Source organism: Melanotaenia boesemani, chromosome 21 (assembly GCF_017639745.1).
Source record: "Melanotaenia boesemani isolate fMelBoe1 chromosome 21, fMelBoe1.pri, whole genome shotgun sequence".
Classification (NCBI taxonomy): Eukaryota; Metazoa; Chordata; class Actinopteri; order Atheriniformes; family Melanotaeniidae; genus Melanotaenia; species Melanotaenia boesemani.
Window position 1 is genome coordinate 24,241,735 of NC_055702.1, and position 26,171 is coordinate 24,267,905.

The window sequence follows — 26,171 nt, forward strand, 5'->3', positions numbered from 1 at the left end:
ATCTTATGTTAAAACTGAGACATTTTACAATTTCATGGAAAAAATTGGCTCATTTTGCCAGCAACACATTTAGCAAAGCTGGAACAGGAGCAACAAAAAGCTGAATAAGTAGTTGGTGCAAATCAAAAGCAACTGGAAATGCTGCAATCAAAATGAGCTCAAATTTTCTATTGGGAATTAAAAATGGGTTTATATTAGCAAATCATTGTTTTTTGTTCCCATGTACATTTTACACAGCATCCTAACTTTGTTTTGGAATTGGGTTTTAATTACTATAAATTGAAGATGAGAAATCAAAATCTTTACTTTTCCCCCCTGGTTAAACTAATCTCCAAAAATCTCAGTATTGTACTGAAGGAACCAACCACAAGGCATTTTTCCATCCTCAGTCATCCAAACATGGAGGGTGATGTGGGCATCTGTGTGAGCCCCACCTGAGCTGAACATTACAGCCTGGGGGCTGATGGAGCATGTGGTTTTATGTTGTGCTTGTCAGTGTTACATTCCAGGCTCTGCAAAAACATGTCGCAATACAAGCAGATCATGAACATTTGCTCATGTACTGAATCAAATATATGACTAGCATGAGAGTTCATGGCCAAAAGTGGGTATGATGGGTGTGATTCAGCTCAGTCAGAAATGAGTCAAGCCTAAGAATTCTCCATGTTCTAAAGCTTGTATAACTGGTAGGTGCCATTTAAATATTTACCTTAAGATTTGGGACGCTTCCTTCAGTTATCAATTTAAAGATTTATTACAGGAAAACAAATATTAAGTTATAAGGCAAACTACCATGCATCTTTTATTATTCTGTTTGGCTAATCACAATACCATCACACTATTTGATGTTATATTAGGCAAGTTACACACCCAACTTCAAAATGTGCAAATTAATCATTTATTATTCTTCTCTTCTTCCCAATTTAGACGATCAACTTTAACCCTGTACTGCCTCACTCGCCAACCTCTCAGTACTCCCTTTGACTGAAGTCTGATGTGGACTGGTGGACCACCCGGTGCACACATGCTTCCCTGATAGTTCAGTCAGAGTGGGGGTGTTTGCTGATGTCAGCTGAAGAGATTCTCAAGTCAAGATTAAGAGAAACATCTTTGTTTTTATTTCTCTAAAAAAAAAACAGCAGCAAACTGGAACTCAGCTTTTTTCTGATTCCATGAAGACTTAAAGATAAAAATAACTAAATTAATTATGATAAAAATAACATACAAATCCATCTGATAAGGCAACATCTGATTCATTTATTCACTTTACCATCAATACATATATACAAATGTAAAATTAATTTTCCCACAGAGTTGTTTACTTTGCCACAAAAAAAACAATGCTGAAAACATGGATATGTTCAACGATTATACACAACTGTTAGAGGAAGAATGACATGAATATGCTACAAAGCAGAACTATGGATATAAAAATAAAGAGATTTTCAGACATTTTCACCAGCCTGTTTTTGATCCTTTTCCATGTTAACTGTTTTAAATCAAAGTGTTTCCAACACGTAAAAAATTAGAAAACCTAATGAAAAACAGATCTGCATGCATCAGCTTTAAAGAGAAGATGGCCTCCAGGTATTTTCACTAAATGTTTGGCTTTATGATGCAGTAGTGCGGATGTAATCCCACAGATGGAAGGCAGTTTCGTCTTAATCAGTCTGTGTGTAGCAGAGGCTGGTTCTTCATACGCTCACCAGTGTCCATCACTTTGTTTGTCCACTCTGCACATTTTCCCATGTATAAATGCAGCACAACACAGCTCTTCAAACTGCAGGGTCTTCCCTCTGCACGTTCATCTTCACTGCTTTGCTTTCTTAAGGATGGTGCCCACTGCAGAGATGACCGTGGTCTTGGTGCCGCTAGCTGTGGTTGTCACGGAGACGACGTTTGGAAGGGTTGCCGTGGTGGTGATGATAGTCGGCTGGGCCAGTGTCGCAGGGATTGCAGAGTCCCACTTGCTTTTCCTCTTCTGGGCATCAGCTGGTAAGTAAAAACAGAGTTGGTGAGTTCATTAGCCTCCATAACACAGTCCCACTCATCAACAGTAAGAGTTAGAAATGTGGCAACAAGCACAACGAATGTAACAAAAATGTAAAACAGCAAGCTGGGAAATATATAAGAAACAACCAAATTCAAAAATAAAAAGGTTCTTTGTGATTTGCTTTTTAGCTGGACTCCTTTTTCTTCAGAACTGCCTTCATTCCTGGTGTGATAGATTGAACAAGGTGGTGGAAACATTCCTCAGAGGTTTTCTCCATATTGACATGACAGCATCACACAGTTGCTGCAGGTTTGTCGGCTGCATCAATAATGAGAATCTCCTGTTCCACCACATCCCAAAGCTGCTCTACTGGACTGAGATCTGGTGGCTGTGGATGTCGTTGGAGTCCAGTGAACTCATCGTCATGTTCTAGAAAGCAGGTGGAGATGATCTGAGCTTTGTGACATGGTGCATTATCCTGCTGGAAGTAGCATCAGAAGATGCTCCACTGTGGTCATAAAGGGATGGACATGGTCAGCAACAATACTCAGGTAGGCTGCGTTTACATGATGCTCAACAGGTACTAAGGGTTTGCCCAAGTCCAGTCCTCAAGAGTCACCACCCTGAAACTTCTAGATGCATCCCTTATCCAGTACAACTGAATCAAATGGCTAAATTCTCCTGTGCATGTCATTCAGCTTTGCAGAGGCCTGGTAACAAGCCATTCATTTGATTCAGGTGTGCTGGAGAAGGAATGCATGTAAAAGCTGCAGGATGGTAGCTGTCAAGGACCGGGCCATGAAAGTAACACCTACACAATTACACCAGCAGCCTGAAGCGTTGATCCAAGGCAGGATGGATCATGTTTTCAAATTTCCAGCAGATTCTGAGCCTAGCACCTGAATGTGGAGCTGAAATGGAGACTCATCAGACCAGCAACGTTTCTCCATCTTCTATTGTCCAGTGTTGGTGAGTGTGTGTGATTTGTAGCCTCAGTTTCCTGTTCTTAGCTGGCAGGAGGAACCCGGTGTGTCTTCTGCTGCTGTAGTTCATCTTCTTCAAGGTTGGACATGTTGTGTGTTCAGAGATGCTGTTCTGCATATCTTGGTTGGAACCAGTGCTTATTGGACTTCCTGTCTTTTTATCATCTCCAACCAGTCTGTCCATTCTCCTCTGACCTCTGACATCAACAAGACATTCTGGTCCAGACAACTGCTGCTCACTGGATATTTTCCCTTCTTCAGACCATTCTCTGGAAACCCTAGAGATGGTTGTGTGTGAAAATCCCAGGAGATCAGAAACCTTTCTTCTTTTTTGTCATAAAATTAAACTGGATATTATGCTGGTTACTTTTTGGAGTTCATTTCAGTTACTGTTGGTGGATTCAATATACTTATTGAGGAGCTCCAGGTTAATGTGTTCATAGATTTACTAACATATTTATTTGGTATGCCAGGCTCCCCGAGTTCCTCCAAATATGTAGAATTCTGCACCACCTGGCAGCTTAAAATTGTATTGATAAGCCAATAAAACTTAAAAGACACTCAATCACTTTAAGAGAACACAGAAAAACATAAGAAGCCCACTTCTGCAGCGTGGATAGCATAATTTAAACCTAAACTAAATCACAAACTTTATCTCAAATATTCAGCTCACTTCAGGCAGCGAATAACATTAGGTGGTAGTGCTCACTCTGCAAAGTAATACCACTGACACACAGGTGTGTGGGAAGAACAAAATGTCCTGGAATGCCTCAGCAGAGCCAGCAAAACAGAAGACTATTAAACATGTGAATTTGGATGAGCTTTGGAAATTTTATTTAATTTTCTTTTTTTATGTTTATCCTGCTTCCTTAATTGACTAAAACCATCACAGTGTTTTAGAAAACATGCACTAATTTTTAACTAAGTACCCACCATTTCATGCCATGCACAATTAACAAGGTGGATGTGAGGTTATGTGAATGACGTCTCCATAAGAGACTAACCATCCAACATCAAACTGATGTGTGGATCTTCCACATTTCAATGAAGGTGAAGCTTTCAGTGTTGCTGTTTACCTGTGGCTGTGGTGGTGGTGGTGCTGCTGGTGGTGGAGGCTGTTGTGCTGGTGGGGTTTGCGCCCTTCTTAGTTCCAGTGACAAACTCAATCTGAGGAACACACAAACATGTTGAAACACCAGCTTTTAGTTAATGGTTCTGCTCACCGGAGATATTCAGAGGCAGAAAAGTCACGTTTTAAGCCTGAGCTAAAAAAGTGGAAGCTGTTACTGTTTAACACATATTTTAGCTCCAGGTATAGTTAAACTTTTTTTTATCTGTTCTTGCTTTTGGTCATCACATGCTTATTCAGTGTCAGCTTTTGGCTCTTTGTGACACATTCACACCAGGATAGTCTGGGGGACTCTGTTCGATTGGGAGGGGAATTCCTTTTTGTTTAGTTTCACATTCACTTTACTCAAGAAGACCAAACCGTCTTAACAACGTAATGAAGTTACATCTGCTCACTAGGGGGGATGTTCCTCGAAATGACAACAAGAAAGAAGAAAATCAGCTCCTTGATTGGCCAGGACTGAAAACAGTTAATTCACCACAACAATAAAGCAACAATAAATTTATGCAGTCTGGTTTCAGTTTTTACTTTAGTGTTAAAACATAATGCAGTTTCTACCAGTCTGTCCGGGATGAGCAGCAGGGGAGGCAGCGAGGTATCGGACATGTTGCCTACGAGGTGTCCTAAATAACGTCCTCTCTTTGGTTCACTGGATGGTCGGTTTGCTTTCACATTGTATGTGAACCGCACCAGGTTAAAGTGAACCAAGACTCCTGGTTTTCAAGTGGACCAGAGTTTGCTTCTATGGTCCACACCAGAGTTCGAGTGCACATTCACATTACTCCAAACAAACCGTACCTGTGGAGCAGACCGGGGTTCGTTTGAGGGGGTAGCCAAATAGCACCAGTGTGAATGCACCCTTAGACTGTTTCAATAGTTTCAGTCATGGGTTTTGACGTGAACTTCTACTAAAGAGGTTTATAAAAACCCAGCAGGCATGGCTGAGCTGTAGTCAGGTTCTGCCTGAGGTCCTGTTACTGGAGTTGAACTTGGCAAAGTTTACTCCTGTAGTTCTGATGAAAAACACTTAGATTCAGCTTGTGGAGACACAAACCAGGACTCACTGCATGGTAATCCACTGTAGTCTTACCTTGGTCCGCTCCTTCTTGGCCTTTTCCAGCTTGTCCATCTCCGCTTTCTGGGCTTTGGCTGGGAGGATAAGAAGTAACAAAGAGGCCTGAGCTGTAATCACAATGAACACGAGAAGAAGAAGAAGAAGAAAAAAAAGGACAAACAGGCTTACCGAGAGACTCGTAGTAGGAGTCCTCTGACCAGCCATGGGGATCAAACATATCTTTTGGGTAGTTGGTCCCCAGCTCGTCTATACCACAGAACTGAATGAGCTTCTCATAAATACTAAAAAAAAAAAAAAAGTTTGATGAGACACTGGAATACACATGCAGATGGTGTTTTCTTTTCAATGTTTATTCAGAAACATGTAGCTATTGTGTAAATAACAGCCTCTGTGTGCATGTGTGTTTGTTAAGTGCTTTGGCAGCATTTTTTAACTAAGCTGGATACCTCGGGTTTCTAAATTCCTTCTTTTTCTGGATGTGGCTGTTTGTGTCAAAGTCTCCATGGAGCTTCCTCTCATACAGCTTGATAATCTTCTCCTGTTACAAAACAAACAAATCGATGAACACCTCCATTTATACTCACTTTCCAGCACACTTGACCTCTGGCAGGATGCATATTATATATATATATATATATATATTTGATCAGCTCTGGCCATGCTGGGGTCAGTGTGAATGGAGTTATTGTATAAAACATTTCTGATACCTCCGAGAAACATCTGACAACCAGGTTCAACTTGGCCACAGTGTGCTGGCACATGTATCCAGAGCAGAAATATTCGAGGGATAACATGGATCAAGATGGAAGAAAATAATACTGCTTTAAAAATAAATAAATAAATAAAGACAGTTCTGTTGGTTCTTATTATTTCCTTCAAATCTCTCTTCTTTAACTTTCCCTTACAAATATATGCAGCCAATTCTCCTACGTTGACTCTGGTTCCAGTACTGGAGGGACAAAACAGTCCAAACCTTAAGAAATAATTAAAAATAAATACACATCAGGACCATCTAAAGGGGGGTTTTACACAAATTTAGTTAAAAGGCTGCGTCAGACATGGAAATTCAAACTTTTTCAGACTATTTACCATGGAGGTTTGGCAAAACAGTTAAGTCAGTACATCGAAAACAGTTTCCTGTCTTAAAATGGGGCAACTTTCCTTCTTCACACATGGTTTTGTGGAGCTGTTGCAGCATTCCATTTCTCCCATCTTTTGTTGTCAAAACTCACACCTCTGCTGCCAGACTCAGGCCAAAACAGCTGAATTTTAACAATCTGCTTTGTTGCTGGCTTAACCGTTTAGCTATTCTCCTGTGTACCAATTACAAGAGCATTAACTGGGGGAACACCAGACCATACAGAACTTCAAGATATGTGGGGTGTAAAGAATCAACATGGAGGTGCTAATGGGGGTTAGTTTATAGTGGATGTTTAGATCGCTGCAGTAAACAAGGACAATTTTGTCACTACAGATTACGTTTAATGCTGCCTGGTCAAGGATGCTGATGTCAGATCACTTTCATCCCTGCAGATCCCCTCGATGTTCCATCTTTCATAAACGTTGTGTTAACTGACTTAAAATGTGCACAACCGATGCTCCAAATGCAGGACACACAGCCTAAACCTCTTCTTCAGGAGAGCTCCCTGTACAGGGGCCATCATGAGATGGGTGCAGTACAGAAGATGTTTGCACACACTAGGAAGCAGCCATCCTAACATGTAGCATACCAAAATGATGGGGAGAACTCAGCTAAAAAACTTTACCAAGCACTGACATCCATACCAAATACAAAACCATGAGAACAGCACTGTCCACTTTACAGCTTCTGCTAACTTCTCTACTTCGAGGAAAACCACACAAACAAGGTGTTGTATGAAAGCAGAGACTGCTGGTTACAAAGACGTCTGTCTCTTCACTGTGGGACAGAAACTCTGGAAACTAGCAGCCAGAATCAGAAATCATGTCTTACTTTTGCTGTTTCTGGTCACAAGTTTTATTTCAGCTCTAAAAACTATGCTAATGTGTTCTCCTATGATTCTGCTTTTGTTTGAAATGAATCATGAAGGTCCTGCTGGTTTCCATGGAGATGAAGGAGGTTTTATAGTGAAGAATTCAGTCTTCCTATCATAGACTATCTCGGACTTCACTTCTTTCTGGATCCTCATGGTGTTTCTAAGGTGAATGTGGGGCTATCCCTGGACCCTCCTGACTGATCATTGATAGAGATGTCCATCATCATCCTGACATATTTACCTGTGTAACACCTCTATTTAAACATTCTTCTATTTATACACGGTTCCTTATCAGACATGACTTTACTCATTCCTAGATGAACCTGGCTGCTATCCTCTGGTTTTCACTGAAAGTAATGTAGTTTTGTTTTAATCACTAACCTTTTCTACAGTGTTCCAGGTGAATTTACTCTGACAAGGTAACACATTTTGATCCTGACACTTTTGTAGTAATCTCACATCTCTCACTCTCTTAGACACACAGCCCAAAATAATTGGATATGTTATTTTAAACGAGATGCAGAAAAAGGCCCTGTGAAGAAGATTTAATGGAATTAAACTTTCTCCATTTAAATGAGGAGAAAACTGAAATTGTGGTCTTTGGAAGTTCTGAGCTTCTGAAATGTTCTTTGTCCGCTTCACACTGTCAAATCCATGAGAAAAATCTTGGTGTGATGGTTGATAGCTTGTTTAACTTCCAACAGCAGGTCAGTTCAGTAGTTAAAACTGTTTTTCATTTGAGGCTGCTTGGCAAGATAAAGCCCTACCTGCCTAAACAAGACCTAGAAAACATCATCGTCATCATTTCCTGCTTAGATTACGGCAACTCCCTGTATTATGACCTTGATCAGTCATCTTTGCCCAGATTGACGCTCGTTCAAAATGCAGCTGCTTGGTTGCTTACAGGGAGGAGGTGATGTGGTCACATCACCCCTGTGCTGCTACTTTGCATTGGCTTCCTGCTAGTTTAGGACTCAGTACAAATTTTATGACTTGTTTTTAAAGACTTAAATGGTTTAGCTCCCTTGTTTCTGTCAGAGCTGCAGCACCAGCAGGCTTCAGCCAGGACTCTGAGGTCTTCATCACAGCTCCCTCTGAAGGTCCCTTCTTCTAGGCTCAAACCAGAGGTGACAGAGCTTTTTCAGTTGCTGATCCAAAGTTGTGGTTTGCCATTTCACATTAGAACTGCCCAGTTTGGTTCTGGTTTTAAGCCCTTGCTCAAAACCCACTTTTTTGCACTAGTTTTGAATATAGTTGAGCTTGCTTTTACTTTTTATTCCAGTCTAATATCATGTGTTTTTTTTTTTTTTTTTTTTTTTTTACTGATTTTATTGTTTATTTTTTTAGTGTATAGTCTTTTATATTGTCATTTTATTGTTCAGCACAACTGGGGTTTTAGTAAATGTGCTATATTAATAAATAAACTTGTTAAACACATAAATAAACATGTAAACTCATCCTTACAGAGTATATTCCCAATCTAAGTCCCAACAGACACGTTCCAGCAACTGTGACGTGACAACATGTTAAAATGTCAGTTTACGGTGAAAACCTGATATTTACGAAATCCAATTAAACCACGTTCTGATTGTACATGAGCCTCTGCTTCTGTGACCTGAGGCCAGGGATATCAAGGTTGTTCTGGTGAAGGTGAATCATCAGTCGTTCCTGACAGATGGGGGAGTGCCGGCCTTCAGGGTGTATTGCAGCAAACTGAGTCAGCTGTGTGTCCTGACCTGCCCTGGCTCCTCCCAAGAAAAAACCTTAGTGAAGTTAAAAAGAACCAAAAGAACAGGAGAAATGCAGGAGGGCAGCGGTGAAGATAGTAAGCGGACAGAAGATGACACTGTGTGCTGCTGTAATTACAGGGGAAAGCCTCAGAATTTACGTAGCCACCAAAATTTATTTCCAACCCTGAAACTGCTAAACTATCCCTTTGCAAAAACATCTGTTTATTTTGAGAGCACAAACAACTTAAATGACTAGCTTTCAGTTCTCCAAATTTTAACATCTGGATCTCAGATTCCTACATTTAAAACGTATGCTTTTGGTGGCAAAAAGACATAATTTTAATCTGTAAATTTGATTAATTTAGTGGCTGGAAAGTGCTTAAACATCAATTTTCGAGCTAAGACACACACATAAAAACAAAACGTCGGCTAGGATAGCTCCATGAGTCAGTGGTAGCCAACCAAACAGCTGCGCTCTTTTAACCCGTTTAACAAAAATAACCCCTGCACTGGAGATATCAGACCTGCTCACAGCAGAGGACTGCTGGATGCTAAACTGGTTCATACCAAAACCAGTTTTTATTTTTGCTATGATTTGTCTAATACCACAAAAACAGGTTTAAACAGCCTAGACAACATTCAGAATGTCATGAAACCTTTTTTCCTGCTGCACCACTAAACATGCAGCAGAGCAGCTGTTTGTGGAGATGCTGAGCGGTGAAAATGGGCGGAGAAAGTTCATAAAATGAAGCTGAAGATGACGACGTATCTGTTGCCTAATAGTTTGGTTATAAAAGGTTGGACGTGGAGCAAACAGCTAGTTACTGAAAGTGATGTAGATATAAAATTGTCAAGCAACTTGCTGCTCAACCATTGCTTCAAGAACCAAGAATGTCTGAACTACGCGTGGGCTTTTTAGGTGATTTCTGAAGTCGACTAATCAGGGCAATTAAAATCAGTTGCTTCATTAGGTTTGACATAATTTGGATGTCATCATTAATGTGTGCCCTCCATCCAAGATTTTGTGGGCTGTGGTGGTGTTTATAGTACAGTAGGTAGACAGGAAAAGGGTCAGAGAGAGGGGGTGACATGCAGCCAAGGGTCGGTGTCCAGGACTCAAACCTAGTCTGGCTATGTTGAGGAGGCTGTAGCCTCTGTCTGTGGCGTGGCTTTTTTTTTTTACCAGGTGAGCTAAACACCACCCCCACACGAGCATTTAGCTACAACTAATCCAGTAATTTTGAGTGAGTGAGTCCTCATCATCCTGGTAGAACCGAGCTAAGTTAGCTTCATCCTGCATAATATGCATTTGACCTTGTTGTCCAGTTGAGTGAAATGCTGCTGAGCTGCGGGCTGTTGATCCGGTCGTACGTGCAAACGCCAACAGAAACATTAGCCCTGCTCCTACCAAGGGGTCCGGCTCGTGAATGATGCGGTTTGGTAGGGTAAACCCTGATGAAGGGTCCCAAAAAAGCAGGACAGCTTGGATCACATATCATGGCACCCTTCCCAGTTTTTGCTTGTGGAAATGCAAAAAAATGAGCTGGACCTCTAGGTGGAAACAGGATTATTTGTTTGTATCTCTGTGTAGTGAAACACAACTCTCCTCCTGCCCTAAACAAAAACAAATCAACTCTTTTAAAACAGCGGTCGATTATGTGGGCTGTTCTGACTGACTAAACTTTTAGCCGTGAACACCTCTAGTATGAAACTTAAATCATTGCCCTCCACAACCTCAGGTACAACTGAAAAAAATGGAGGACACCCGAGTCAGATGTCACTTGTAGACATGTTTGCTAGAGATACTGGAGGGGAAAAAAAAAAAAAAGCAAAGCAAGCAGAGGCTCGAGATGACCGCTATTACAATCTATACAACTAAAGGACCTGGTTCTCATCAGTTTTTTGGAGAAAGATCGATGCATGGGGGAAAACGTTGTGTCAGATACAATAAAACTGGTATCATTTTGAAAAGAAGGAAAAAAAAACCAAAAAAAAAAAACCCTGGAGTCCTGCACACACCGCTCAGGACTAGTAAAGAGCTTCATGTTAAGTGTTTGTGGTTGTATGAATGCTTGACATCACGGGTGGGTACCTGCAGTTGGCTGGAGCAGCGTCCGGGAGGCTCTGGAGGAATCCTGATCTCATCAGGTGACATGTTCCTCACCTTCTCTGAGAACAGAGCTGGCAAGACAGAAACGTAAACATGAGACCTCAGACATTTTACCCTCTGTAGCTTTTATCCCCTCCCTCGCTGCTCTGCATGTCTTCACACGCAAAACTCAGAAACAACTGTGATATAAAGGTGTTAATATAAGAGAACCAGCTTTTATAGATGACCGGGCAGAAGTAAGGAGAATTCATATGTTTAGGAGTAAGTGATCAGTTAATGAAACAAAGCTTTGTTGTGTTTCACTAGCACTTTTGGGGAACTCATGAAAATCCAGGTCCTAATCTAACTGTGAAGGATTAGGTATAGAGCAGTGTGGTATAAAAATAAATAAATCAAAAGCGTTCATCCCAGCTAGGGTGTGGCTGTTGTCGAGGCTTGGAATGAAAAAGGGAGGCTCCCTTCCCACCCTTTGAACCCGTCTCCTGTTTTGCTCTCTGCTGACTCGTCTCCCTCTGCCTCGTCTTTCAGGCATTCTTCAGCGTCACTGCTGCATCTCAATCAGACACACCATCTTTACTTTCTCTCTGGCCTGTCAGTCAAGCTGTGGATGAGTGGTGCAAGACGTGCATGTGAGGCAATTTGCAAATGCAGAGGCTTGCGGCTGCTGACTCCAGAGAAGAACGCAGGCGGGTAAAAACTTGACCTGACACGAGAAGATCACTTTCTGAAGCGCTGACTTGGTCATGTTGAAGACTTCATCTTAAAAAAACACATTAGAGGGAAATTCCACAGAACATAAACCCTTCAATTATCCCAAACTCAAGCTTTCACTTGAAGCCACAATTTTCAGTATTTTCTTGTCTGCATTTTAATAGTTTCAACCAGACTTGGATATAAAACCTCAAAATGCAACAGGTTAAATGATGTCTAGACATTTTACTCTTTCTTTGATCCATCAGTGAGCTTCAATATCAGTTTAAACAGACCTGATATTTGTCAGACAGAGAGAGCAAACATAGTGGGACTGGGCGATATCGCATTACACAAATCAATATCGCAATTATGTTCAATTATAAATGAACAGGTTAGTAAAGTTTAATTTTATTTTAAGCTTTAATAGCTAAATGAAAGCTTTTGTTGCAAATATTTTCACAATAGAAGAGCAGATTTAGATGTTATAATAAGTGAAAGGAATCTCACACAGTTTAACTACATACGGTCATTTAATAAATATTTCAAAAATATATTTAAGAAATAATTTAAACAACTTACTGAAGTAAGATTACATCAATTACTGGTACTGAATGAGGCTTTCGATTAATTTTCAATTTATTGCCCAGCCCTAAAACATAGCCAGTAGCAAATCCTTTGCTAACACTTGTTTATGTGACACAAAGCCTGCATCTCATGTAGTTTATCTAAGCTGTAGATACAACGCTGCACTTAAGTCTGAAGCCAGCCCTTAGTTCTAGGAATGGTTCTCCAGCGTTCTTGAAAGACTTTCCAAAGCTCTTCTTTGGATGTTGGCTGCCTTTTGTTAGCTTCTCTGATCCTGACACTTCTTTTGTCCTCCACTCAGTGTCCGAAATTAACTTTTTGGCCACCGGCCAAAAATAATGGGCAGCTCATGACTTCTGCACAGAGCAGTAAATACATGGCTCTCCAGTAAAGCAGATTAACTCTGACATGTGTGTGAGCAGAAAGGACACCGTCATATTCAGACACTTTCCAGCAGCCCTTCCCTTCAGTAGCTGTGATCATGTGGAACCGCCGATTCCCACATGTGGACACAGAGTTGATCACCCATATGTCTGGAAAGTTCAGGAACAGTGTCTCTCTTTTTATTTTGCTCTTTAGCTGATATGGTTACTGGTGGCCTCAAAAGAAAAACATCATGCCAAGCACATGTATGCAGGGTTGTGCTCATTTTGAGTAAAAAACACTAACAGACATGCAAATACATGTCTGTCCAGTCTTTTATAAAACAGTGAAAATACTTCAACCTTCAACAACAACAAAAATAAAAAGCTTGATACAACAAGTCTGATTACTCAGAGGCATTAGGTGGAAGCTTGGCACTTTATTAAGCTCTCTAACAAACACAGACATGCTCACTCTGTCACAGACAATTACACAGCATGGCTGCAACAAGGGTTTAGCATTGTGGACGCATGCTAAGCCGCTCAATACAACCTGAGATGTACCTGTAACCATAACCTCGTTGAACAAGCTGTGATTTAAGCATCAGAATAAACTCTGCAGTGGAAGTTTTAATAAACAGTCCTGTACAATCAAATTGAGACAGTAAAAAAAAAACAGAGGAAAAGAAATAGATTTGGTTCCTAAATCACCATCTGTCTTCACAAAAAGCAGACAGAAAGTCACAATCTGTGCCCTGAGGGGAGAGGCAGGCAATGTGCATCCCTTCAGCAAACAGACAAAGAGCAGTCTTCTTGCTGATGGGAGGCTTTTTGCCAGACCCACTGTGACATTTACTGACTGACAAGACAGAGGACACAAGCTCCGAGGCAAGAATGTTAAGGGTGCAGGCCCAGGCTGTGAGTCACACCCTGAGACTACAGCACAGCGACGGGGACGGTGGTAACTGATGTACACCAGAAAAAAAACACTGTATAATGTTCTGACATTTTGTGCTGGGAAAAAAAAGTCTTCAGCAGTGGATTTCAGATAAAGTCCCCTTAGTTACAGGACGCCATAGGACATGGGGTGTCTAGCTCCGGTCCTCAAGGGCTGCAATCCTTCAGGTTCTAGATGTCTCCCTGATCAAACAAGCCTGGTTAAAATTAAATGGCTCTCCTCAACAGCTTGTTGTCAAGTTCTGTTTCTGATTTCTGTGCAGGAAACATCCAAAACCTACAGGACAGTGGCGCACTCTAGGTTTTGGATGGTGGTGCATGAGGACCAACTTTGGACACCACTTGCATAGGACAACAATGGAATACAAGCCTCTGGACTTTCTGGCCAGACTTTTGCACTCCAAAACTCAAACCTTTGTAAGAATATGGAAACCACTTCCCTGATTACATTAATGTAAACAGTTCCACTATGACAAGAGCATTTGTATAATAATGGTTATTTCCCATATTTACTTATGTATTTTACCCAGCTCCCACTGGATTTTTTTCCAAGCTGCTGAGACTTTCTACTTTGTAATGTAAGGTTCCACTTTTTACTTGGAACTGTTTCTGTTTGGGTTTTGGTGTTATTCGCCGCTTGTTTTTTGTGTTGTCCTGTCTTATGTATCTATGTACACCACCAGTCAAATCTGGACATATTTGAACATGTTTTCCCTTTAACTCAATGGGAAAGTGTGTCCAAACCTTTGACTGGTACTGTATGTTTATTGATAAAAATTTATTTAAAAGAAAAAAGAAAAGGACAATACCGTGGACTTTATTGCTGTAAATATGCGTTGAATCTAGTAAATATCTTTATATATGTTCCTTAACTGACAACATTTAAAAAAAAAAAATGGTGGAACATCCTTAAGTAAATTCCTTAAGGTGATATTTTGCCTTAGGTGTCACACTTAAGGAGAAAACTTAAGGTGCTTTGTGAAACTGGTCCCTGATTCTTTACTTTGTTTGAAATTTTCTTTAAGTATTCATAGAAACTGAATGTCTGTAAGCCAGAGGAATAAGACATAAGATCATGAAAGACATGTTAGTAGTATCACTTAGTGAGCAGGTCAATATTAGAGAAAGTATGTACTCACCAACGAGCTCATTAGGGTCTTTCTTTTCTGCTTCTGAGACCTGAAATAAAAAGAAGAAGGGTGGAGAAGGCGAAAGAAACAGAGAAACAGACACAACAGAGATTTAGGTCTCCTTTAATCAGGAGACTGTAACAGCAAATATGATCAAACTCCCATCTTGTGTAATATCTAATAAAAGTGGGTCATTGTTACGCTGCTGAGATTAAGGGAGAACCAAATCTGGTTTAAAAAAAGAAATATGGAACTGGACAGTGAAACCCAGTGGACCTGAAACCTACAAATCACAGACTAAAAGCAAGAAACAGCACAGATTAAAGCACAAAGGAGAAAAGCTTCCAAGAAGTCTAAGAAAGAGAAACAGTAAATCTAAGCCGCTTCCAGAGAATGCCTGCTTGGCTCTGCAGGAAGGAGGGGAGTCTTGTACAGCCTCTAAAATATGTCTCCTGTCGTGCCAACAGTCTGGAAGTTACACAGGTTCAGCACAAAGGAACGGTACCTTATTCAACGGAATTACATTGTCGCCTAGCAACCGCATGGATAAATCAGAGAATGGTCCCGATCTCAGTCAAATCATGAGAAAGAGGGATGACAGAAAATACATTTACATTACAGGAAGTAAATAAATGATCCAACTTAAAGTTCAGCTGCAGTCTACAGTGTAATCTGACTATTACACAGACTGTATAAAAATACATCCACAGATAAAATACATTATAAATAAACAAAGCAACTTTCCTTACTAATCAGCCTCATCATGACCCCACAGTATAAATATACACACCATCAAAATAAACCAGTTCTAATTTTTGCTGTTATGAACGTCATGTAGCCATCTGTCCATATCACAGCGCCGCACGGACTCCCAATCATGCAGATCATCTTCCCAGCACCAACTGGTTTATTTGAAGTGAAGAATGTTTTTTCCACTTTGTATTTTTTCAGCACATTTAAAGTGAGTTATTTCATGTACGTGAAACTAAGATATGACCTCTTTATGATGATGTTTTGGTGGCAAAAAGATGTTTTTTTCTTCTTTTCCACAACCTCAGAACAAACCACACTTGTTTCTCCATCAAAAGGAGCGCTCTAATGAAGTTCAGTCCACTTGCTACAGGAGATGGAACAACACATCTACATCGATTTAGAGATCAAAAAGCCAACAACATCGATTCAAACGGACTATATTCATCAAACATTGATACAGAAATTATTGATAATTAGTGCTGGGCAACTTAATGCGCTAATTGCGCAGTAACGCAAAACTTAATTAATGGCATTAATTTTTTTTAATTGCGTGTTAAGTTTTTTTTTGCTGACCGCTGGCTTTGATGACAGAAACATGGCGTCCATGTCTCTCTTGCCTGCTGCAGCGGAGCAGGGAAGAGCAGGTTTATTAAAATGAAGAGACATTTTCTGTCTGAAAAAAGAAAGAAGAACAACCAACGTTTTTCTTGTCTGTCCAAACCCATGCAGATGGCAGAACATTGTGATTTTTGGATAGGAAACTGCTCCCAAAAGACAATGAGAAACTTTTTATTTATTTTTATTTTTTTAATAAATGCGCTTTTAATTTATGAAAGACAGCAAAGGTAAGACATGTTTTCTGACTTTTACAAACGTAAAGCATAAATCGGGTCTTCTTCTGCCTCTGGTTCGGCGGATCTTGGTCATAGCGACATGAAACTTCCAGCTGTGGAATCTGTGAGATGTGAGCTTTTAGTAGAGGAGCCGTTTGTTCGTGTTCAGGCCGTCGGGTGGACACGGGAAGACATCATCTGTGTTTACTTATATTTTTGGACTTTGTGTACCTGGTCTTCAAACTGTTGTTGTCTTAACTGTGTTTGGTGGTCATAGAAATTATTTTGCTGAGCTGGTAGCTGAGATTCTGGACTTTCAGTGGATACCACACATGTTTACATCTACAGACCTGACGCTACACCCGGAAACAAGATGTTAACCCTTAACTCCTGGTAGCGGAAGCTGCAGCTAAACAGTCAAGCTAAGAATAAAAGATTAGAGAATTTACAGGCCAGAAACCTGGATAATGAAACACTGAAGGTGCATGGATGGAAGTTATTGTGCATATTGTGAATATTTCTCTGTCCTCACCATCTAGAAGCTGTGAGATTCTGTGAGAAACATAGAATTGTTTCCATGTTCTTTGCTGTAACAATCAAACTTTCTTATTCTAATCTAAAATAATGTCAGACTATACTACCTTGGTTATTATTACCAAGTTGTGAAAGTATTAGGTTACTGACTCTAAATAGGAAGAAGGTTTGCTCTATATCATGTTTTAATGTCTACGGATAGAATTTTTTGTTTTACTTTTTCATGTGAACATTTTAAAGGTCTGTACACAGGAAGTGGTCCAGTCCGTTTTATCAAAGCAACAGATCATTTTTCATTTAAATGTCTAACTGAGCTCAGGAAGAAAATTAGATCCATATATTTTAATGGTTTTTTTGAGATGGATGGAAGTGATTGTGTTAAATCAGCATGTGATATTTTCTCATATCGATTGCTGGATTCTGAATCAGATCGAATGGAAGTTGTACCGTGACAGAATTTAGGATTATCATCCACTCAATCGATATATCAAACTTGCAATCCACACCCTTACTTGCTGCTGGGAGCGTTACACTTGTGGTAAGAGCAAAGTTTAAACTGATAATCAAGATAATTTCCTTTTAGCTGCTTCAGTTTCTTTGGGATGGTAATTTTGGCGGATCTACTCATTTAATCAGTAAAGGTCTGAGACCTTGTGAGTCTTTGCATGACCTTATACATGATTATATTCATGTTGCAAAAACAAGTTAACAGTAGGAACATAATCTGTAAAACATAGCATTGCTGTTCAGGAAAAATCATCTAAAACACTCTCATGGTGCTATCATGCTAATGTTAGCAGGTATTTATTCAGATTCAGATGTATTTTATTCATCCCTCAGAGAGATGTCTTAGTTACAGAGCTGCATTAGACATACAAAACTAATAATACCAACATTAATAATGAATATAAGAAGAATACAAACACAAATGAAAGTAGAAAAATAGTAAATAGCACAAACTTTATAGTTAATATACCATGTACACAAGAATTTTGTTTCAATAACTGCCCAATATATATGATGATAATTTAATGGACAAATATTTAGTCTATTGACTGACATCAATCTGATCAGGGATTCCAGTTCACATGTTTACATGATGAATTTTTATTCTGATTGGACGCTTGGTCGGATCAGAAGTGCTCCATGTAAACGTAGCTATTGTTAATCTAACTATGTTTATTTTAAATGGTTTGATATTAACTAAGTAGAATTTAGCTCAGATAAATGTTAACACCAGCATAACTAGACTAGACATAAAGCTAAGTTCACTTTACATCATCTTTTAATGTCAACAAACATTTTAACAACACGTTTCTCCTTTTGGGACTTAAATATCCCAGTGAGGACCATTGTAGAGTTTGCACTATGGGATTTTCATACCAGACTTATCTGATCTATATCAAACAGTTCCAGCTGTCATGCAGACAAGTTGCTTATCATTAGTGATACTCTATGAGAGGGCTATTCAGCTACAGTCCATGACGGCCACAGTCCTGAAAGGTTTTAGATGTTAAAACACCTGACTCAAATTAACGACTCATTGTGCAGAACTTCACAACAAGCATTTGGCTGCATTTCATTTGAATCAGGTGTGTTGGATCAGGAAAACATCTAAAACCTGCAGAAAAGTGGCCCTTGGGGGCAGATTTGAATAGTCCCGCTTTATCTTACAAGAAGCTCCTTGTGATTTAATCTGTTTCCTTATATGATTTTTTTTTAAAGAAACAACAATTTCCAAGGTTTCTCTCTCAGGTTTGTCATAACATTTCATGCAAGAAACATCAAACAATGTTTAACTAAATTCTGCTCAGTTTCCTGTAGGCTTGCCTTTAATCCAGGGATCCCCCAACCTGGTCCTGAAGGGCTACTCTCTTGCAGGTTTTAGAGGTTTCCTGTAGAAACATACTGACAGGCTTGTGCAGAGCTTGACATCAAGCTATTGGAGATCCATTTAATTTAAATCAGAGAGGTAATATCTAAAACCTGCTGGATCCCAGCCTTTAAGGACTAGGATTGGGGATCCCTGCTCTAACCTCTTGTATTTAACTTTTCACTGATCACTCCCCTCAACACTCCAGCAAGCTCCATGGAGAATATGAAACAAGTGAGACAATCAATAAATCAACAAGCTTAACAGCTCACACACAGTGGTTGATGGCGGCTGACTGAACTGCGGATCTACCCAAGCTTTCTACTGTTGTTTGTGACCTCTAACCTTTCTCTGCCACGTGAAAAGCAGACTTAAAATCTTGTCATATGAACTAGGCTCAAAAGAATAACTACCAGACGGCAGAATGACTGTTGTCATGCTGTGGTTCACTACTGACTTACCTCAACAAAATAAAGCCATTTTCATAAACAGCATAAACTACTACAGCCCTGAAAGCCAGATCGTGTGTTATACACTCCAGATTTTCTGCAGACGATTTTTATCAATTTTATAGAGTCCACGTCCAAATCCAGATGGTATTCAAATCAATACAAATAAAGTCATTATTGTGGACTGGATGGAAGCCTTGTCTTCTATTTCTGACTATTAAATTCACTTCTAATTTAACTTGCATGACCTTCCACTTTAACTAGGCGTAACCCTAGCATTTAATGTAAGGAATCTCTTGCACCGAATCTCCTGCTGTGAGTCACATATTACAGCAGCAACAGCTGAAAGTCTTGGTATCTCTTCTGCAAACATTACAGAGTTTATGTCTGATTATGGAATTACATTAACAAAAAATGCTAACATTTTACAAAGGCCTAATGACTCTGCTCTAGAGATAATTCCTCTATCTCTTCTCCATTAATGTTTAAACTGAACGTAATAAAGACTAATCAAATTAATGATATATGAGACCCAACTGGTGCACTGAAAAACAGTCAAACTGTGAAACAGAGTTGGATCAACAGATTAGGTTAAAGATAACTGCTAAGAAAAATTATAAAAAGACAGTGGAGGCCAAAGCAAACATTCATTCTCTTTTTGTTAACTGATGACTAAATCCATGTCATACACAAGCTTTCTGTTGCAGGAGGCAACACAATCAATAAAATCTTTGATATTTACGAGAATATGTACGAGGCAGTGTTTTCCCTACCATTATATTGGGGAGTTGCCCAACTGTCCCCAGTAAGACATCACATTAAATTATTTTGATCTGGTTTTCTATACAGCGCCAAGTTACAACAGAAGTAATTTCAGGTTCCCTTTTCCTCTAGAACAGGTTAATAAAACTAAACAGTCTGATGTAGCCTGTTTCCTGTTCTTAGCTGGCAGGAGAAACCCGGTGTGGTCTTCTGCTGCTGTAGCCCATCTGCTACAAGGCTGGACGTGTTGTGTGTTCAGAGATGTTATTCTGCAGACCTTGGCTGGAACCAGTGCTTATTGACTTCCTTTTGCCTTTTAATCATCTCCAACCAGTCTGCCCATTCTCCTCTGACATCAACCAGATGTGATGCTCAGTTTGAACTTCAGCAAGTCGCTTGACCATGTCTACACGTCTAGATACATTAAGTTGCTGCTATGTGATTGACCAATTAAATACTTATGTGAACAAGCTACTGAACATGTGTACGTAATATAGTAACTAGTGAGTGTAATTTAAATTGGCATCGCTGTTGTCTCCCCTTCATGACACGGCACACAAAACAAACAAATCACAAAACATCACATTATCAGATCCCTGCCAGTCAAAGCGAAACCAAAGCGATTTACTGTAACTTCTTGTTAAGAATGACTCACTCTCACCTCTGACCTGAACCCAAACAGTGGAGCAGGAAGCTGGCATGCTGGATAGCTCACACGACTTTCTAACACACACATATACACACAGAGTGGGGTTAGTAAGGGGGCAGCTTAAAGCAGTGCACTGACCAACAACACTGCTGGTTGAGTGCTTCACTTTAAGAAAGCTTAAAGACACGTGAGAATGTGAAGAGGAGCAACACAAAGCAAACTTCAAATACAAACCTCTAAGCAGGTCTTAGCTACAGCTCATTAGTTAGCCGAACATTTACCAGACATACACAACCCCGCAGCACCCCCTTGTGAACATAATCTCTAAATCCAATCTATCCCACAGCAGGTGGCCGTCCAAATACCTCAACATCATCTGCGTCCCTCCCCTCGTCTGAGTCGTCCATTTCCTATAAAAACAAAAACGCAGAGGGTTAACACTGTAAGAGCGACAGGAGGGAAGACCTGGACGGGGACCAGCAGCACAGAGCAAAAGACAACAGCACCTGACAAAGACTGGGCAACTACTGAACTTCATCCATCAAAGTCTCTGAAAACAATATTCACAGTCCAACACTGAGACAGTGCTAGAGTTTAAAAAAAGTGCTTGTGGATCAGAATGAGGGGAGAAGATCACTGACCTACAAATCTGTGTGTTTGGGGCTATATCAGTTTTGTACATCAGCTCTAAGTCTAAAAACAACGTTTTGGTATTTCTGGCTTCGTTTATCTAAAATTCGAACTACCTAGTGACCAGAAATTAAACTGAAGCAGTAAAACTGTGCTGTTTGTACATATATTCTGTTACTGTACTCGGTGTCAGAAAGCCATATCTTTACCTCTACAACCCTTTTGAAGTTAAGGAAGTGTTTCTCAATCCTGGTCCTCAGGGACCACTGCCCTGCATGTTTTAGAGGTGTCCATCTTTAACACACCTGACTCAAATGAATGGCTTGTTAGCTAGTTAGTTAATCTGAATCAGGTATACTGGAGTTGGAAAGAACTAAAACAAGCAGGGCAGTGGTCCCTGAGGACCAGGATTGAGAAACACTGAGTTAAAGTTGAGTGAACTGTATTGCTCCTCCGTGTTTATAGCAGGGTATCATCAAGGTGGGCGATAAAAAAGTATTTCTGCAGGCCTGCTGAAACTCTCAGCAGTTTAAAATCAGGGTTAAAAACTTTTCTATTTGCTGCCTATTAACAAAATAACTGTTAAACTCCCAACACTGGAACTTTATTTCTTACATTTTATCTATTTTATTTCAGCTTTTTTCTTTCTGTTTTTATTTAATTTCTTTTTAATGCATGTGTTACTACTTTCTGCACCCTGCTGTAATGCTTTTAATGTTTTATGTAAAGCACTTTGAATTGTCTTGTACATGAAGTGTGCTATATAAATACATTTGCCTTGTCTTGATGTAAACACAACTTAAACAGTCCATCCCCATCATGTTAATTTGCTCTTATGTGACAAAGATGCTGTTATGCAGAGTTTTGGTGGTCGCCTGCGAGGCTCCAAATATCAGTTTTCTATATTTATTTGAAACGTATGGAATGATTTAAAACTGTGTTTTTGTTTGTTTTTTGTTGTTTCTTTTAAAATGTGTTCCTCATTATTTGACTCATATGCCAAAAACCCAAAACGTCTCCATATGCAGGCTCTTGATGCTTTTTCCCTCAAAAGTGGCAGAAATGTGCTGATGCACCTGCTGCCACCAAACCACATGCTGTCAATGTTAAATAAGTATTTAGACCATCTTTGCTGCCTTGAGTACTACAAATAAAAAAACTAAGAAATAAATAAATAATAAACTAGATAAAACAAAATAAAAATTAAATCGGGACGTCACCTGGGCAGACTAATATGTTGACAAATTCCTCCCTAATTGCTGCATCAATAAAATAGGCCATGACTGGATTTTCCAAATCCAGATAAATTACAATCATACTCTCACAAAGCAAACAATGAGAAACTGTAAACAATAAATGTTTGCTCCTCTGTGAGCTGTAAATGATTAATTGTCACAACAGCTGAATTTATTGTTCAGAAATGCCGCCTGCTCCATGTTGATTCTCAGCTTTCAGCAGACTGCTGTAGCATCACAGTTGCAGTCTAGTTTTTCAAGAAAGTGCTACAGGTACAGAAACATGCAAAAATGTGGTGATAAAGATAGTCAACATCTGAAATTGTGGTTTCAGCCAACTTTTTAACACTATAACACAAACTTTGGCTCTCAAGTTAAAACTGAAAGATGCATGTTTTTAAATCCAGTTTTAATTCTCTATTACTAAATGCTCTGTTTTCACAAGTAAATCAAGTAAGGAGTCACACTGATTTTGTTTTATATCAAACTGTGTTTAACATATTTTCTGGACATGGTTGCATCGGCGTCTGCGCACAGCAGGATCAGCACAGACGCCGGTGAAATGTGCTCTCACACTTGAGTGTATGGTTACAGAATTGTGTTTCTCGTCCACTGTAACCACGCAAATTTAGCAAGACATTCCAGAAATCCAAAAGCACTTTATAACAAACCGACCAATCACAGGACAATACTTCCATGTAACTATGCTGCAAGCAGGGGTGCATGTCAGGTCTGGAAGAGGTATGCGTTGAGCCTCTGCGGAGCTTACAGTGGTGACGCCATAACCGACCTTACATAGACGCCCCACAAGTATAAATTCAGCTTTACACAGAACATGCCCTCAGGCAATCTTCTAATAGAAATGCATTCACTATGAGTGAAGAAATGCATTATTTAGCTACGTTACAGTCACACTTTGTTAGAATTTCTATTATTTTTGAGATGTATTTCTTTTACAATTCGATACCAATTTACAGAAACGTCTGGTCAACATGGATAACATCTCATTATTACTTTATAAAGAAAACTATGTTTAAAAATAGACCCAGACTTCTACTGTTACAACTATCTGTTACAACCAAAAACAAAAAAACAGATTTTTGTTTTTTAAGCTGGGCAATGAGGACCAAATTTCACATTGCTATAGTTTTAGACTCAACAGTTACGTATAATATTTACCTCAGTATCATCAGCTAATGATTAATGTCACGTTAGGATTATAAAATACTACAGTTTTGGTTAGGTTTGTTTGCTTCTTTCCTATTCTGGGTTCTCATATGCTATAAATGAATACAACTGACTTCCCAATAAACTATTTTTCACTTACTTTATTTTCTCCCTGTTATCAGAAATGGGAAAAATGTTAAATAATAACTGAAATGTTCACAATTTACCGATTTTCTGACCACAACATCATCTGACAGAAACCACTGCAACAGTTCATTTTAATATCTACACAAAGATTATTTTTTCACAGTTTTGTTCACATGTGTTAAGCTGAACATGCAGCTGCCACTGACTGAGCAGGTATCACACACAGAGGTGTCAGTGGTGAGGCAAACCTTTGCCCTCCAGGGGTTCTGTGAGAAACTCTACAATGGAAGTGGAAACAAAAAACGTTGGTTTATCTGTTGCTGGATGCTATTTGGAGATTAAATCATTTAGACAAGATAATGAGAAAAGGCTTTGAGTGAGGCTGTAACTCATCAGGTTTGTTTGCACCTGTAGAGGAAGAGCTGAGCAAGAGTCACTAAGCGAGGGGAGAAACCAAGAAGTCTAACGCAAAAATAAACTTTATCAACAAACTGTACTATCTTATTTTATAGCTCTTATCTCTTAGCTTAGCTATTATTAAATCTTAAATATATATTCAATGGATATCAATAAAATGGTCAACCTAAAACCTAAAACCTGTTACTGTAGAAGTAAAGATTGGTATCTGCACTGGTTACTTTCAGAGCTTCTAAGTAAAACACTCTGGTCAGTAAATGTGTTTTCAAGACTTATAACAGGGCTGTATAACACTTCCTGCGCTGACTGAAGCCCTGCACAACCCCACTTGTCCCTGGGTGTCATGTTTTACTCACTAACTACAAAAATGCTACTGCAGAGCCTTTTATGTTAATTATACACTCTTTCCTTTGAAGTGGGAAGTGGGATGGTGAGCTTTTACACCATTGTGTACGAGGATATAGTATGAAGGATTATGTTCAAACACAAGTAAGTTAAAAAACAAAACAAAACAAAAAAAAAAGATTGCTGCGATCTAGACCTAAAATCCATATAAATTTAACTACGAACCCATTACAGACATAACCAGAGTTCAAATACTGACCGAGTTGCTCTCTCGACTGTCTTCATCTTCAGAGCCTTTGTCATCAGCGTCTTCATTTCGGTTCAGGTCATCGTCACCATAACTATACACAAGGCCTCCTCCACGAGACCCTAGTGGTACAAAAATAATAGCATAACGAATGTCAGACTATAATGAACATTCTGAACACAAAGAAAACAGAGGTCAGAACACCCAGAGCAATTCCGTAGAGTTTGTATTACAACAAAAGTGGATTAAAATATCAGCCCGTCAGTTTTACGACACGCTTTTTGAAAAAACAGACAAAAAAGAAGAAGAAGAAAAGAAATTTGATTGGTGTGCAGGACTTTAAACAAAGCCTTAGGCAGAATTATACATCCGTTTTCGAGGCGAGTTGTAAATACAAAATTCGTATTAAACAGAACGGTTGACCATCTATAAAAAAGCACGAACTGAAATACATCTAAATTTCTTATTTTAATATATATTTACGTATAATAACAAGAATCACGAACAGTAATATATAACGTATAAACAACGTTGTTAGCTAAATGCTAATGTTAACTACCACATGAAGTTCTGACATAAACAACGCACATCAACAGACGGTGTTTTATAGTTGCTAGAACCACAAAATTATTAGAAAATGTTATAACATACCTGTCTCCTCTGGTTCAGGGTCAGAGTCAGGCTCCGAATCATCGCCATAGTCTGCTAAAGAAGAAAGGAGAGCACTTTTTTTACCACTCGCCATTACTGTTCGTCGCGTAAACCGTTGTCGCAAAGTAATAACGTCAGAATAACTGCGCAGTGAGCGGTGTGCGCAATCTCGCTTGTAACGCCGGGAGATGTAGTCATTTTTCTACTGTAATACGACCACTGAAACAGGTCGAGATAACGTGATGGCTGAGATCAGCACGTCGTTATTTATATAAAAATATAAAGCACTATCCACGTCCGAAACAGCATTATTATGTGAGAATCAGCGTCTAGAATGCGTTTAAGAAAGTCAGTCAACAAAGAAAAAACAAGCCTTGAAAACATCTGCCTGTACTACATATAAGTGTGTCACCGCATTTATGACAAACGTTTATAACATGAAGCACTAGGTTCTAATAAACCTTATGATGTGGGTATTCTAAATCTCTGTGGCAACTAAATAAATAAATATTACGCTTGAACACTGGCCAATTCTGTCAGTCTATCACAGTAACCAGATGAAAATGATGAAATTGTGATTTATTTTAATTTCAGTATCTTATATAATGGACTGTTTTAATAGTGTTTCTTGTGCTTAGATTTAGACTGCCTGCACTATTAGGAATATGCAAGCTTTTTAATGAATAGCCCATTTCATGGATTCTATTCAGAAAAGAA

General features: G+C 39.3%; 1 protein-coding gene across 2 annotated transcripts; it reads right to left on the bottom strand.

Moving 5' to 3' along the window:
* Window positions 1–1,237: 1,237 nt before the first annotated feature.
* LOC121632507 (SAP30 binding protein) lies at window positions 1,238–25,591 on the bottom strand. Of its 2 annotated transcripts, XM_041974076.1 has the most exons (10): window positions 25,455–25,591; window positions 24,816–24,925; window positions 20,981–21,025; window positions 14,772–14,811; window positions 11,018–11,106; window positions 5,627–5,718; window positions 5,349–5,461; window positions 5,196–5,254; window positions 4,053–4,143; window positions 1,238–1,992 (listed from the first exon to the last, which is right to left on the bottom strand). In XM_041974076.1, exons 1-10 carry the CDS (start codon window positions 25,546–25,548, stop codon window positions 1,811–1,813), a joined length of 915 nt encoding a protein of 304 aa, XP_041830010.1. In that variant the 5' UTR covers window positions 25,549–25,591; the 3' UTR covers window positions 1,238–1,810. The 2 variants fall into 2 exon arrangements, with proteins under 2 accessions (XP_041830010.1, XP_041830011.1); XM_041974077.1 differs by lacking the exon at window positions 20,981–21,025.
* Between the last annotated feature and the right edge of the window lie 580 nt (window positions 25,592–26,171).

Excerpts from the sequence above, each read along its gene's own strand:
- LOC121632507 (XM_041974076.1), bottom strand. The coding sequence starts at position 25,548 with ATGGCGAGTGGTAAAAAAAGTGCTCTCCTTTCTTCTTTAGCAGACTAT. Across the intron at positions 14,812-20,980 it reads GGGACGCAGATGATGTTGAG|GTCTCAGAAGCAGAAAAGAA; the intron begins GTATTTGGACGG and ends TTTTTATTTCAG. Across the intron at positions 11,107-14,771 it reads AGACCCTAATGAGCTCGTTG|CTCTGTTCTCAGAGAAGGTG; the intron begins GTGAGTACATAC and ends CTGTCTTGCCAG.